The sequence below is a fragment of the Oncorhynchus mykiss genome, unplaced genomic scaffold, assembly GCF_013265735.2.
Source record: "Oncorhynchus mykiss isolate Arlee unplaced genomic scaffold, USDA_OmykA_1.1 un_scaffold_121, whole genome shotgun sequence".
NCBI classification, from domain to species: Eukaryota; Metazoa; Chordata; class Actinopteri; order Salmoniformes; family Salmonidae; genus Oncorhynchus; species Oncorhynchus mykiss.
In genome coordinates this window covers 1,605,390-1,621,602 of record NW_023493662.1, presented here as the reverse complement: position 1 = coordinate 1,621,602, position 16,213 = coordinate 1,605,390, and the positions used below count along the sequence as shown (strand labels likewise).

Below are 16,213 nucleotides of genomic sequence, written 5' to 3'. Positions count from 1 at the left end.
TGTTATTCTTACGGTTGTCGATAGGTTCTCTAAGGCGGCTCATTTCATTCCCCTTGCTAAGCTTCCTTCTGCTAAAGAGACGGCACAAATCATCATCGAGAATGTTTTCAGAATTCATGGCCTTCCGTCAGACGTCGTTTCGGACAGAGGTCCGCAATTCACGTCTCAATTTTGGAGGGAGTTTTGCCGTTTGATTGGGGCTTCCGTCAGTCTCTCTTCCGGCTTTCACCCCCAGTCTAACGGTCAAGCAGAACGGGCCAATCAGACTATTGGTCGCATCTTACGCAGTCTTTCTTTTCGCAACCCTGCGTCTTGGTCAGAACAGCTCCCCTGGGCAGAATACGCCCACAACTCGCTTCCTTCGTCTGCGACCGGGCTATCTCCTTTTCAGAGTAGCCTCGGGTACCAGCCTCCGTTGTTCTCATCTCAGTTCGCCGAGTCCAGCGTCCCCTCCGCTCAGGCTTTTGTCCAACGTTGCGAGCGCACCTGGAAGAGGGTCAGGTCTGCACTTTGCCGTTATAGGGCGCAGACTGTGAGAGCTGCTAATAAGCGTAGAACTAAGAGCCCTAGATATTGTCGCGGTCAGAGAGTTTGGCTCTCCACTCAGAACCTTCCCCTTAAGACGGCTTCTCGCAAGTTGACCCCGCGGTTCATTGGTCCATTCCGTATCTCTCAGGTCATTAATCCTGTCGCAGTGCGACTTCTTCTTCCGCGATATCTTCGTCGCGTCCACCCGGTCTTCCATGTCTCCTGTGTTAAGCCCGTTCTTCGCGCCCCCGCTCGTCTTCCCCCCCCCCCCCCCCCATCCTTGTCGAGGGCGCACCTATCTACAGGGTCCGTAAAATCTTGGACATGCGTCCTCGGGGCCGTGGTCATCAGTACCTAGTTGACTGGGAGGGGTACGGTCCTGAGGAGAGGAGTTGGGTTCCCTCTCGGGACGTGCTGGACCGTGCGCTGATTGATGATTTCCTCCGTTGCCGCCAGGTTTCCTCCTCGAGTGCGCCAGGAGGCGCTCGGTGAGTGGGGGGGTACTGTCATGTACTGTCATGTTGTCTTGTCTCTGTCCTTTCCCTTCACCCTGTCTCCCTCTGCTGGTCGTGTTAGGTTACCTTTTCTCCCCCGCTTTCCCCCAGCTGTCCCTTGTCTCCTCTAACTACCCATTCACCCCGTTCCCCACCTGTTCCCTTTTTTCCCTCTGATTAGGTCCCTATATCTCTCTCTGTTTCTGCTCCTGTCCTTGTCGGATTCTTGTTTGTTTGTGTCATTCATGCCTGAACCAGACTGTCGTCATGTTTGCTGTAACCTTGTCCTGTCCTGTCGGAATCTGCCGGTCCATCTGAGCCTACCTATGTTTGGTAATTAAAGAAGCTCTGTTTAAGTTGATTCGCTTTTGGGTCCTCATTCACGCACCGTAACAGGTGTAGACAACATCAGAAATGAAATGCTGAAAAACAGCACACCTGAGTTGCAAAATGCTGTGCTTAAATTGTTCAACATGGTTTTAACTTCTGGCTGCTTCCCTGATGTCTGGAACCAGGGGCTCATCTCCCCTATCCACAAAAGTGGAGACAAATCAGACCCCAATAATTACAGGGGAATTTGCGTCAACAGTAACTTGGGAAAGATTTTCTGTAGCATTTTGAATTCAAGAATTCAAACCTTTCTTCAAGAAAAAAATGTAATAAGTAAATGTCAAATTGGCTTTCTCCCTAACCATCGCACTACTGACCATATATACACCTTACACACACTAATTAATAAACACGTCCACCAAAAAAAAGAGGGCAAAATCTTTGCTTGCTTTATTGACTTTAAAAAAGCATTTGATTCGATTTGGCACGAAGGGCTATTCTACAAAATTCTACAAAGTGGGCTTGGTGGTAAGGTGTATGACTTAATAAAATGTATGTACACAGAAAATAAGTGTGCAATAAAAATCAAAAACCAAAGAACAGAATTTTTTTCACAATGTCGAGGTGTGAGACAAGGCTGCAATTTGAGTCCAAATCTTTTCAACATTTATATCAATGAATTAGCAGACATGTTGGACCAATCTCCAGCCCCAGGACTCACACTATTTGACACAGAGGTGAAATACCTGCTATATGCTGATGACTTGGTACTTCTATCACCAACCAAAGAAGGTCTTCAACAAAACATTAATATTCTGGAGCAATATTGCCATAATTGGGCCCTGGCAGTAAATTTCCAAAAAAATAAAATCATGATTTTCCAAAAAAAACCCAGATGTCAGAAACAAAAATGTAAATTCACCCTGAACAACACCTTAATTGAACACACAAAAAATTACACCTACCTTGGTCTGACCATATCTGCATCGGGAAACTTTAATATGGCAGTGAAGGCACTCAAAGAAAAAGCCCGCAGAGCAATGTATGCAATAAAAATGAAATTATTCAAAATCAACATCCCAATTAGAATTTGGACTAAAATATTTGACAGTGTAATCCTACCAATAGCACTTTATGGAAGTGAGGTTTGGGGGCCACTCAATAAACTGGATTTTAAAATGTGGGACAAACATCCAATTGAAACCCTACATGCAGAATTCTGTCGGAAAATTCTACAAGTCCAGAGAAATACACCAACTAATGCATGTAGGGCAGAATTGGGCCGTTTTCCAGTAATAATGAAAATACAGAAAAGATCATTAAAATTTTGGCTACATCTAAATTCAAGTCCAAATTCGAGTCTGCAATTTAAAGCACTTCAAGCCCAAGAGCTGAGCCCAGAAACGAGCCCTCTCAGTCAGCTGGTGTTGGACCTCACCAATCAAGCTGACACCAGCACTGCTTCAAAAGAAAGAATTCCAATAAACAAAATCATGAACCAATCAAAGGAATCATACTTACAATACTGGAAAAACGAAACAAAATCCCAAAGCAGACTAAATTGCTATCTGACCCTAAACAGAGAATATGAATTGGCTGATTATCTCTACTCTGTCAGAGATACGAAGCAGAGACAGATCCTTACCAAGTACAGGCTGAGTGACCACCGATTGGCAATAGAAACCGGCAGACATAAAAAGACATGGCTACCCAAAGAGGAGCGTGTATGTGGTCACTGCATGACAGGGGAGGTAGAGACAGAGATGCACTTTCTCCTTTACTGTGATAAATATTCCTCACAAAGAGATTCATTATTCACAGAAATGACTACATATATTCCAAATTTTTACAAATTGAACCCAGAGGAAAAACTAAGAATACTCATGGGCGAAGGAGCAATGGCTCCTCTTGCAGCCAAATATGTATTTTCCTGCCATAGCCTGAGGGACACTGAATAATAACATCTGCATAGTAAACAGTAACTTACTTATTATTACTATTATTGTTATTACTATAATGATTAATGTTTACTGTAGACTGTTACCATTTTATTGTTATTATTTTTGTATTTAATTTTGTATTATTATTTACTACCATTTTATATTATTATTTGCTATCATTTATAATTTTGTTACAATGTATATTGTATACATTGTTGCTTTGGCAATATTGACACAATGTTTTTCATGCCAATAAAGCAGCTTGAATTTGAATTTGAATTTGAGAGAGAAAGAGAGCGAGAGGGGGACGGACAGAGAGAGAGAGAGGGACAGACAGAGAGAGAGAGGGACGGACAGAGAGAGAGAGAGAGGGGGAAGGACAGAGAGAGAGAGGGACGACAGAGAGAGAGAGGGGCGAACAGAGAGAGAAAGGGACGGACAGAGAGAGAAAGGGACGGACAGAGAGAGAAAGGGACGGACAGAGAGAGAGAGGGACGGACCGAGAGAGAGAGGGACGGACAGAGAGAGGGAGGGATGGACAGAGAGAGAGAGGGATGGACAGAGAGAGAGAGAGGGACGGACAGAGAGAGAGAGAGGGACGGACAGAGAGAGAGGAAGGGACAGACAGAGAGAGAGAGGGAGCGACAGGGACGGACAGAGAGAGAGGGACGACAGAGAGAGAGGGAGAGGGACGGACAGGGAGAGGGACAGACAGACAGAGAGAGGGAGAGACCGACAGAGAGAGGGACAGAGAGGGAAAGAGGGACAGACAGGGAAAGAGAGAGAGAGAGGGAGAGACGGACAGAGAGAGAGACGGACAGAGAGAGGGACGGGCAGAGAGAGGGACGGACGGACAGAGAGAGAAGGACGGACAGAGAGAGAGGGACGGGCAGAGAGAGGGACGGACGGACAGAGAGAGAGGGCCGGACGGACAGAGAGAGAGAGAGAGAGAGAGAGAGAGAGGGGCGGACAGAGAGAGAGAGAGAGGGACGGACAGAGAGAGAGAGGGGCGGACAGAGACAGAGAGAGGGACGGACGGACAGAGAGAGAGACGAACAGAGAGAGAGACGGACAGAGAGAGAGGGACAGAGAGAGAGAGAGACAGAGAGAGAGAGAGAGGGGCGGACAGAGAGAGAGAGAGAGGGACGGACAGAGAGAGAGAGGGGCGGACAGAGACAGAGAGAGGGACGGACAGAGAGAGAGGGGGACGAACAGAGAGAGAGAGGGACGGACAGACAGAGAGAGGGGCGGACAGAGACAGAGAGAGGGACGGACGGACAGAGAGAGAGACGAACAGAGAGAGAGACGGACAGAGAGAGAGGGACAGAGAGAGAGAGAGAGACAGACAGGACAACATAATGATTGAGATGAATAGTTTCACATGAAGTTAATTTCATATCACATGTAACAAGACAGTTTAGTTACCTGGAGGAAATGAATGTGATCCTCTGTGTGTGAGAGCTGCTCCAGCTCAGTGCTTCTCTTCCTCAGCTCAGCTATCTCCTGCTTCAGTTGCTCCAGGAGTCCTTCAGCTTGACTCACTTGAGCCTTCTCTTGGGCTCTGATCAGCTCCTTCACCTCAGAGCTCCTTCTCTCAATGGAGCGGATCAGCTCAGTAAAGATCTGATCACTGTCCTCCACTGCTGACTGTGCAGAGCGCTAGAGAGAGAGAGAGACAGAGAGAGAGAGAGAGAGAGAGAGAGAGAGAGAGAGAGAGAGAGAGAGAGAGAGAGAGAGAGAGAGAGAGAGAGAGAGGAAGAGAGAGAAAGAGAGAGACAGAGAGACAGAGAGAGACAGTAGGTTCAGTAGCCTCTCTGCAGTCAGAACTCAGTGCTCTCCAGGTCCACCAGGACTTGTCCTCCCTCCTGGACAGACAGGTACAGAACACCTCTTGGTCCTGCTCTACTCTCCTCCCTCCTGGACAGACAGGTACAGAACACCTCTTGGTCCTGCTCTACTCTCCTCCCTCCTGGACAGACAGGTACAGAACACCTCTTGGTCCTGCTCTACTCTCCTCCCTCCTGGACAGACAGGTACAGTACACCTCTTGGTCCTGCTCTACTCTCCTCCCTCCTGGACAGACAGGTACAGAACACCTCTTGGTCCTGCTCTACTCTCCTCCCTCCTGGACAGACAGGTACAGAACACCTCTTGGTCCTGCTCTACTCTCCTCCCTCCTGGACAGACAGGTACAGAACACCTCTTGGTCCTGCTCTACTCTCCTCCCTCCTGGACAGACAGGTACAGAACACCTCTTGGTCCTGCTCTACTCTCCTCCCTCCTGGACAGACAGGTACAGAACACCTCTTGGTCCTGCTCTACTCTCCTCCCTCCTGGACAGACAGGTACAGACCACCTCTTGTTCCTGCTCTACTCTCCTCCCTCCTGGACAGACAGGTACAGAACACCTCTTGGTCCTGCTCTACTCTCCTCCCTCCTGGACAGACAGGTACAGAACACCTCTTGGTCCTGCTCTACTCTCCTCCCTCCTGGACAGACAGGTACAGAACACCTCTTGGTCCTGCTCTACTCTCCTCCCTCCTGGACAGACAGGTACAGAACACCTCTTGGTCCTGCTCTACTCTCCTCCCTCCTGGACAGACAGGTACAGAACACCTCTTGGTCCTGCTCTACTCTCCTCCCTCCTGGACAGACAGGTACAGAACACCTCTTGGTCCTGCTCTACTCTCCTCCCTCCTGGACAGACAGGTACAGAACACCTCTTGGTCCTGCTCTACTCTCCTCCCTCCTGGACAGACAGGTACAGAACACCTCTTGGTCCTGCTCTACTCTCCTCCCTCCTGGACAGACAGGTACAGAACACCTCTTGGTCCTGCTCTACTCTCCTCCCTCCTGGACAGACAGGTACAGAACACCTCTTGGTCCTGCTCTACTCTCCTCCCTCCTGGACAGACAGGTACAGAACACCTCTTGGTCCTGCTCTACTCTCCTCCCTCCTGGACAGACAGGTACAGAACACCTCTTGGTCCTGCTCTACTCTCCTCCCTCCTGGACAGACAGGTACAGAACACCTCTTGGTCCTGCTCTACTCTCCTCCCTCCTGGACAGACAGGTACAGAACACCTCTTGGTCCTACTCTACTCTCCTCCCTCCTGGACAGACAGGTACAGAACACCTCTTGGTCCTGCTCTACTCTCCTCCCTCCTGGACAGACAGGTACAGAACACCTCTTGGTCCTGCTCTACTCTCCTCCCTCCTGGACAGACAGGTACAGAACACCTCTTGGTCAAATCAAATCAAATGTATTTATATAGCCCTTCGTACATCAGCTGATATCTCAAAGTGCTGTGGCTAGGAAAAACTCCCTAGAAAGGCCAAAACCTAGGAAGAATTGTATATATCATATCATATCATCATTCAGGAAGTCATCCACAACAAGCATATCTTTGGGAGGACGTCCAGCCTCTCTTTTCTGGGAAAGAAAGTTTCTGTCCACCAACATGTCTTCTGTTTTGACATCAATACCGTAGTTCTTGGTAAACTCAGTTCAGCATGATGTATCTAGGAAGTTGTTTGAGTTTTATTTTAGTTTTACTATTGAGAGTTCCCTCTATTTGTGTTTTCACTAGATTCATCATTGGCACGGAAAGAGAGTCCCTGTCTTCCTAACATTGATGTGACCACAACAATTCTCCTCAGATACTCCCTTCTCTCTGCAATATCACCAGCATGGTCAGATGTTCAAATCTGAGCAATGTTCCCATGATTGATAGTTTCCTGGTAGCTTTGCCACGACACTGTCTCTGTGTGTTTGTGTCACAGATAGTAAAACTACATTAAATACAACGTTAACTAGATATTATCTGCGTCATTTATAGCCTGGCACAGATAGTAAAACTACATTAAATACAACGTTAACTAGATATTATCTGTGTCATTTATAGCCTGACACAGATAGTAAAACTACATTAAATACAACGTTAACTAGATATTATCTGTGTCATTTATAGCCTGGCACAGATAGTAAAACGACATTAAATACAACGTTAACTAGATATTATCTGTGTCATTTATAGCCTGGCACAGATAGTAAAACTACATTAAATACAACGTTAACTAGATATTATCTGTGTCATTTATAGCCTGGCACAGATAGTAAAACTACTGTAGCGACCCGCACAGACAGCTGTGTGTTATGTGTTCGGCTAGTAGGTGGTTGTGTTGTACTTACCAGTTCCCAGTGTTCGCGGGGTCCGACCTGCCAATCAACCTGCTATCTGCCAATCACAGGAATGCCTGGGATGTTCTGATGCCGGGCATCCTGGTGGTTGGCGGAGTGGCGTGGAGGGGGCGGGGCATTGGAAGTTAAGGTTCAGCCTTTGTTCTCTCTCTTACGTCTGGGCTTCACAAGAGAAGGTCCCGATTGGCTTGTGGGGTATCTTTCATTTATTTGGCGTGAGCTAAGGCCAAACAGTAGCCTGTGTAAAGTTGCTAATAAACCGTCAATTCGTAACTCAATCCTCTGTCTGGACAATTGTTCCTTTATGATCTAGTCAGGTCATTACACTACATTAAATACAACGTTAACTAGATATCATCGCCACATAACTTATGTCGAATTTAAAAGACACCGTTACCGTTAGTAACGTCTGTTACACTGTAACTTACAGGCAGCCTCACATAAAAACCTATTGGTTAACAAAGCTTTGATTATGACCAAAGTCTATAGTAGTGAAAACTCTCTCTCTCTATTCTAACTTACCACACATTCACATCACTGCCTCGACATGAACGTGTCCTGTCAGAGCCGTTTCCTGTCCGTTAACTGTTAACAGTCTCGAGCCACAGCTTAACCAATGAGCTACAAGGAGGACTGACAGTCACGAGCGGTGCAGCAGCCTCTGCAGCAGCAGCCTCCCCCGGGTCCTAGTGCCCGCCCGGTAAGACGGTTAAGATGCGATGGAACGGTTGACGGAGAGAAAATAAATCACAGAGAAAATATATTGACTGATATATTGAATTGTTTAGGGAAGCTTTAGCTTTGGCTTTAATACATTCTGAAAATACTTGAAAACCAAAAGAGAAAAGAATAGTAGCCCTCCTCAGGAACAACAAAACCCTCACAGACCAACTTCTTCTTCTATGATATAATGGAGGTCCTCAAATCTTATTGTAGGGATATGGAGGCGTCTCGTGTGGCCAATAGCCTGGGGAAATGCATAGCGCCAAATTCAAATAATAAGCGATAAAACTCAAACTTTCATTAAAATCACACATGAAGGGTACTCAATTAAAGCTACACTCGTTGTGAATCCAGCCAACATGTCAGATTTTAAAAATGCTTTTCGGCGAAAGCATGAGAAGCTATTATCTGATAGCATGCACCCCCCCTGAACAACCTGAACGAGATGTAAACAAAAGAATTAGCGTAGCCGGCGCTACACAAAACGCTGAAATAAAATATAAAACATGCCTTACCTTTGACGAGCTTCTTTGTTGGCACTCCAATATGTCCCATAAACATCACAATTGGTCCTTTTTTTCGAATAATTCCGTCCATGTATACCCACAATGTCCATTTATAAAGCCCGTTTTGATCCAGAAAAAAAAACAGCTTTCCAAAACGCAACGTCACTACAAAACATTTCAAAAGTTGCCTATAAACTTTGCCAAAATATTTCAAACTACTTTTGTAATCCAACTTTAGGTATTTTTAAACGTTAATAATCGATCAAATTGTTGACGGGGCGATCTGTATTCAATAACAGCAAGTCAACAATACATGCACGATTTTCTCTCTTACATAATCCACAGTGTAACCTCTGCCTCTTCTTCATTTCACCAATGATTAACTTCAACCCAATTCCAAAGACTGGTGACATCCTGTGGAAGTTGTAGGAACTGTAAACTGGGCGCTGTCTAATTTCCCTTGACAAAGACAATTCAGGGAACTGCCAGAGGGATTGTTTTTTCTGAACAGTTTTTCCTTGGGGTTTTGCCTGCTACATAAGTTCTGTTATAGTCACAGACATGATTGAACCAGTTTTAGAAACTTCAGAGTGTTTTCTATCCACACATACTAATCATATGCATATACTATATTCCTGGCATGAGTAGCAGGAAGTTGAAATTTGCACGCTTTTTATCAAAAAGTAGAAATGCTGCACCCTATCCTTTAAGAGGTGCATGGTGCCACCTACTGTTCTGTAGTGTGTTCAATCACGGTGTACACCACTCTAAATCCTCCTACCTAACTCAGTACTTCTGAGAAAATAAAAGAGTAGTCTATTCTCTGAAAGGGGTCCAGACAGCCTGTTCCCAACAGTGGGGTCAGTGGGATTGAATAGGGGCCCCTCTCTCTCTCTCTCTCTGACTGGAGGAGAGAAGTGAAATGGTGTGTCTCCTCTGGTCAACAATACTCACCTTGAAAGACTCCACAGCCTGTTGGAGCTCCTTCAGCTCCTTCTCTCTCTCCTGGAATCTCTGCTGGACCTTCTGCTGACTCATCCCCAGCTGCCTCTGTGGAGAATCACTCTTCAATGAGCTATCAAGCTTTATTAGTCCAGTAGATCAATAGTATAGTAATGTGACATTGGTCCCATAGAGAGGAAGGTCAACAATCCTGAGGAAGTCCCTTTACAATATTATATTATGTTGCTATGTGAATGATTATAGTTTTTATGGTAGGCCTACATGTATCAAGGGCCTGAGACTGAACTTTGGACTCATAAAAGGCCATTCAGAATGACAATAGTATTTGACTTTAGAAAATGGTGATACATTTGGAGAATCTGGGTTAACATATCTATATACTCAAGGTTTGTGTTCATATTTGTGGATCCATTTAATTTCAATGATCTCATATTCAAACAGATTTAATTCCTACTGTATCTTTAATTCTTTGTTTATCAGACAGCCACCAACAAGTTGTTCTGGTCTTACCTGTTTCTCAGTCCTCTCTGCTGCAGCTGACACTGTATCATGGCCTTTATGTTCATCCATCACACACAGCAGACAGATACACTGCTGATCGGTACGACAGTAAACCTCCAGCAGTTTGTCATGATGAGAGCAGATCTTCTCCTGTAGTTGTGCCGTGGCTTTGACCAGCTTGTGCTTCTTCAAAGCAGGAGATTCATAGTGAGGTTGGAGGTGAGTCTCACAGTAAGAGGCCACACACGCCAGACAGGACATGAGGGCTTTCTGCTTTCTGGTCCAAGTGCAGACATCACACACCACATCTCCAGGTCCAGCATAGCACAGAGCAGGAGGGGGAGCAGCCTGGAGTCCTGTCTTCCTCAGTTTCTCAACCACCTCAGCCAACATGTTATTTTTCATCAGCGTAGGTCTTGGAGTGAAGGTCTCTCTGCACTGAGGACAGCTATAGACCCCTTTCAGATCATCCTGATCCCAGCAGCCCTCAATACAGATTCTACAGTAATTGTGTCCACAGGGAATGGTGACCGGCTCCTTCAGTAGATCCAGACAGACAGAACAACAGAACTGGTCCTGGTCCTGGTCCAGCAGATCGCCCTGTTGAGCCATTTGGATGGTTGTTCACTCTCACACAGACAGACCACAGAGAGACTCAGATCAGTTTTGTTTTCACAGAAGTTAGTTTTGGGGAGGTGTGGACTTTCTGGTTCTGCCAGACAGGTGAGTTTAGAGGGATGGAAGGAGGGAGGGAGAGAGAACTGCATTCAACGTTGAGAAGAAGGAGAGAGTGAGAGAGGGAGGGGTTAGAGAGAGGGATGGGTTAGAGGGAGGGAGGGGTTAGAGGGAGGGAGGGGTTGGAGGAAGAGAGAAGGAGACAAATATTTTAGTTCCCAGGTTAGGACCCTTAATATTAAATAGAGTGGTTAGAATATATAAAGGGTAACAGTTTCTATGAAGTACATATCTATAATTATTTTAATGATCTTTATAATGCCTTATAACTCACTTATGTATTATAACACTGATTATAAGTGTCTATAATGATTAATACGTGGTTGTAATGAGGAGGGAACTTGATATTGATGCAATGTACTGTAGGTGAAATGAATACTGTATGTATTGACTGATCATTGAGAATGAGGTAATACTTTACATTACAGTGTGGTTATTACTGACAGGTCTAGGGTCAGGGTTAGAGGTACTACATTCAGCAGTAACCCTAGAATGGAACACTTTACATTACAGTGTGGTTATTACTGACAGGTCTAGGATCAGGGTTAGAGGTACTACATTCAGCAGTAACCCTAGAATGGAACACTTTACATTACAGTGTGGTTATTACTGACAGGTCCAGGGTCAGGGTTAGAGGTACTACATTCAGCAGTAACCCTAGAATGGAACACTTTACATTACAGTGTGGTTATTACTGACAGGTCTAGGGTCAGGGTTAGAGGTACTACATTCAGCAGTAACCCTAGAATGGAACACTTTACATTACAGTGTGGTTATTACTGACAGGTCTAGGATCAGGGTTAGAGGTACTACATTCAGCAGTAACCCTAGAATGGAACACTTTACATTACAGTGTGGTTATTACTGACAGGTCTAGGGTCAGGGTTAGAGGTACTACATTCAGCAGTAACCCTAGAATGGAACACTTTACATTACAGTGTGGTTATTACTGACAGGTCTAGGGTCAGGGTTAGAGGTACTACATTCAGCAGTAACCCTAGAATGGAACACTTTACATTACAGTGTGGTTATTACTGACAGGTCTAGGGTCAGGTTTAGAGGTACTACATTCAGCAGTAACCCTAGAATGGAACACTTTACATTACAGTGTGGTTATTACTGACAGGTCTAGGGTCAGGGTTAGAGGTACTACATTCAGCAGTAACCCTAGAATGGAACACTTTACATTACAGTGTGGTTATTACTGACAGGTCTAGGGTCAGGTTTAGAGGTACTACATTCAGCAGTAACCCTAGAATGGAACACTACATTACAGTGTGGTTATTACTGACAGGTCTAGGGTCAGGGTTAGAGGTACTACATTCAGCAGTAACCCTAGAATGGAACACTTTACATTACAGTGTGGTTATTACTGACAGGTCTAGGGTCAGGGTTAGAGGTACTACATTCAGCAGTAACCCTAGAATGGAACACTTTACATTACAGTGTGGTTATTACTGACAGGTCTAGGGTCAGGGTTAGAGGTACTACATTCAGCAGTAACCCTAGAATGGAACACTTTACATTACAGTGTGGTTATTACTGACAGGTCTAAGGTCAGGGTTAGAGGTACTACATTCAGCAGTAACCCTAGAATGGAACACTTTACATTACAGTGTGGTTATTACTGACAGGTCTAAGGTCAGGGTTAGAGGTACTACATTCAGCAGTAACCCTAGAATGGAACACTTTACATTACAGTGTGGTTATTACTGACAGGTCTAAGGTCAGGGTTAGAGACATATCTAGGACTAAAAAGAGAAGACGTTTTACAATCAGAGTTCTTTGTGTCTCTTCTTAGTCACACAGATCCCCCACATCTTATATGTGGACGGGGTTATGAACATATACAATACATTATTTCTGAAACCAGATGAAATTAAACTGTCTTTCAGCAGGAAAAGCTTCTCTAATAATCCTAACCATGGCTGGGTGTCTTCAGAGACTGAGAGGTAGAGAGACACACTGTCAAGGTGACAGGTATCCTAGTGGTTCAGAGACTGAGAGGTAGAGAGACACACTGTCAAGGTGACAGGTATCCTAGTGGTTTAGAGACTGAGAGGTACAGAGACACACTGTCAAGGTGACAGGTATCCTAGTGGTTTAGAGACTGAGAGTGTCTCCTGACCCCTCCTGTCTCAGCCTCCAGTATTTATGCTGCAGTAGTTTATGTGTCGGGGGCTAGGGTCAGTTTGTTATATCTGGAGTACTTCTCCTGTCCTATTCGGTGTCCTGTGTGAATCTAAGTGTGCGTTCTCTAATTCTCTCCTTCTCTCTTTCTTTCTCTCTCTCGGAGGACCTGAGCCCTAGGACCATGCCCCAGGACTACCTGACATGATGACTCCTTGCTGTCCCCAGTCCACCTGACCGTGGACTGCTCCAGTTTCAACTGTTCTGCCTTATTATTATTCGACCATGCTGGTCATTTATGAACATTTGAACATCTTGGCCATGTTCTGTTATAATCTCCACCCGGCACAGCCAGAAGAGGACTGGCCACCCCACATTGCCTGGTTCCTCTCTAGGTTTCTTCCTAGGTTTTGGCCTTTCTAGGGAGTTTTTCCTAGCCACCGTGCTTCTACACCTGCATTGCTTGCTGTTTGGGGTTTTAGGCTGGGTTTCTGTACAGCACTTTGAGATATCAGCTGATGTACGAAGGGCAATATAAATAAATTTGATTTGTATAGAGACACAGTGTCAAGGTGACAGGTATCCTAGTGGTTTAGAGACTGAGAGGTAGAGAGACACACTGTCAAGATGACAGGTATCCTAGTGGTTTAGAGACTGAGAGGTATAGAGACACACTGTCAAGATGACAGGTATCCTAGTGGTTTAGAGACTGAGAGGTAGAGAGACACACTGTCAAGGTGACAGGTATCCTAGTGGTTTAGAGACTGAGAGGTATAGAGACAAGTCAAAACATCTGGCTCTTTCATGTCCAAACTCTTATTCTATTCTAGTCATTATATGATATTGTATTATATAATATGATGATATATTACATCCATAGAATCCACTCAGTGTAATGATGACTGTGTGTTGTGTACATTGATTGAATGGTTAGGACTCTCTCTCTGTAGTCACAGTTTAAATCCCAAGAGACCTAAAGGAAGCATTCAACACTGCATCCCTTCATCCAGTCATAGTAAACTGTCTGTCTGTCTGTCTGTCTGTCTGTCTGTCTGTCTGTCTGTCTGTCTGTCTGTCTGTCTGTCTGTCTGTCTGTCTGTCTGTCTGTCTGTCTGTCTGTCTGTCTGTCTGTCTGTCTGTCTGTCTGTCTGTCTGTCTGTCTGTCTGTCTCTGTCTGTCTGTCTGTCTGTCTGTCTGTCTGTCTGTCTGTCTCTGTCTGTCTGTCTGTCTGTCTGTCTGTCTGTCTGTCTGTCTGTCTGTCTGTCTGTGTGCCTGTCTGTCTGTCTGTCTGTCTCTCTACTGTGACAGATGTAAATACAACCAACTTCCCTGAGGTGGTTGTTGTTGCTGTCTGTGCTGCACAGCTATTTTCAGTTCTCTCCAGAGATGGTAGATCAGGTTCAACTCTGGCTGGGCCAGTCAGAGACATTCAGAGACTTGTCCCAAAGCCACTCCTGAGTTGTCTTGGCTGTGTGCTTAGGGCTGTTGTACTGTTGGAAGGTGAACCTTCACCCCAGTCTGAGATCCTGAGCGCTCTGAAGCAGGTTTTCATATTGGATCTATCTGTACTTTGCTCTGTTCATCTTGCCCTCAATCCTGACTAGTCTCCCAGTCCGTGCCGCTGAAGAACATCCCCACAGCTTGATGCTGCACCACCATGCTTCACCGTAGGGATGGTGCCTGGTTTCCTCCAGACGTGACGCTTGGCATTCAGGCCCTAGAGTTCAATCTTGGTTTCATCAGACCAGAGCATCTTATTTCTCATGGTCTGAGAGTTCGTTAGGTTCGTTAGGTGCCTTTTGGCAAACTCCAAGCGGGCTGTCATGTGCCTTTTACTGAGGAGTGGCTTCCGTCTGGCCACGCAAACATATAGGCCTGATTGTGGGAGTGCTGCAGAGATGGCTGTCCTTCTGGAAGGTTCTCCCATCTCCACAGAGGAACTCTGGAGCTCTGTTAGAGTGGCCATCAGGTTATCGGTCACGTACCTGACAAAGGCTCTTCTCTCCCGAATGCTCAGTTTTTCGGGTGGCCAGCTTGAAGGAAGAGTCTTGGTGATTCCAAATTTCTTAATTTAAGAAACCCTCAACCTTCTGGCCAGCAGTCCTGTGTGCTGTCAGAGAACCCTCAACCTTCTGGCCAGCAGCCCTGTGTGCTATCAGAGAACCCTCAACCTTCTGGCCTGCAGTCCTGTGTGCTGTCAGATAACCCTCAACCTTCTGGCCTGCAGCCCTGTGTGCTATCAGAGAACCCACAACCTTCTGGCCAGCAGTCCTGTGTGCTATCAGAAAACCCACAACCTTCTGGCCAGCAGTCCTGTGTGCTATCAGAGAACCCTCAACCTTCTGGCCAGCAGTCCTGTGTGCTGTCAGGATGAAGAACAGTTTGTTCAACTGCAGAGACCAATCACAGTCCCTGGTCTGTCCTAGAAGTAGTGGTAAACAGTTGTTTTCTGCTATCCACTTAATGTGTCTCTCTGCCTAGTAGGTCTATCAATGAATCATATCATCTCTTTGATCATTACGTTAAGCCTACTACTAACTTCAATGTCTATATTGTCATCCACCTGAACTCAACCCTGTTGATGCTGTCCTCTGTTGCTGGTCTCTTTTGAAGCTGGGTTGTGTTCACACACCATAATGTCTATATTGTCATCCACCTGAACTCAACCCGGTTGAAGCTGTCCTCTGTTGCTGGTCTCTATTGAAGCTGGGTTGTGTACACACACCATAATGTCTATATTGTCATCCACCTGAACTCAACCCTGTTGATGCTGTCCTCTGTTGCTGGTCTCTATTGAAGCTGGGTTGTGTTCACACACCATAATGTCTATATTGTCATCCACCTGAACTCAACCCTGTTGATGCTGTCCTCTATTGCTGGTCTCTATTGAAGCTGGGTTGTGTTCACACACCATAATGTCTATATTGTCATCCACCTGAACTCAACCCTGTTGAAGCTGTCCTCTGTTGCTGGTCTCTATTGAAGCTGGGTTGTGTTCATTTGAGCACAAATCATAACAAAATGTGTTGCAAAACTAAACAGTCATTTGACATTGAACAATTTCAGATAGTTTTCTACCTCCTGTTTCACTGTGTTTTCTTCTGTATTGAGTTTCTAAACACGACCCTGTCCGTTATTGACTTCTTCTCTGTCCGTCTCTGT

The 16,213-nt window shown here is 45.5% G+C and overlaps 2 protein-coding genes across 5 annotated transcripts in view; one reads left to right on the top strand and one right to left on the bottom strand.

Annotated features, from left to right (window-relative positions):
• LOC100136000 (VHSV-induced protein) overlaps positions 1 to 16,213 on the top strand; it is a 109,204-nt gene that overhangs the window by 68,872 nt on the left and 24,119 nt on the right.
• LOC118947083 (E3 ubiquitin-protein ligase TRIM47-like) lies at positions 6,450 to 10,839 on the bottom strand. Of its 4 annotated transcripts, none has more exons than XM_036972202.1 (3): positions 10,196 to 10,837; positions 9,677 to 9,772; positions 6,450 to 6,509 (listed from the first exon to the last, which is right to left on the bottom strand). In XM_036972202.1, exons 1-3 carry the CDS (start codon positions 10,796 to 10,798, stop codon positions 6,495 to 6,497), a joined length of 714 nt encoding a protein of 237 aa, XP_036828097.1. In that variant the 5' UTR covers positions 10,799 to 10,837; the 3' UTR covers positions 6,450 to 6,494. The 4 variants fall into 4 exon arrangements, with proteins under 4 accessions (XP_036828097.1, XP_036828096.1, XP_036828098.1 ...); XM_036972201.1 differs by lacking the exon at positions 6,450 to 6,509 and adding an exon at positions 7,514 to 7,574 and having other exon boundaries at positions 10,196 to 10,838; XM_036972203.1 differs by lacking the exon at positions 6,450 to 6,509 and adding an exon at positions 7,603 to 7,650.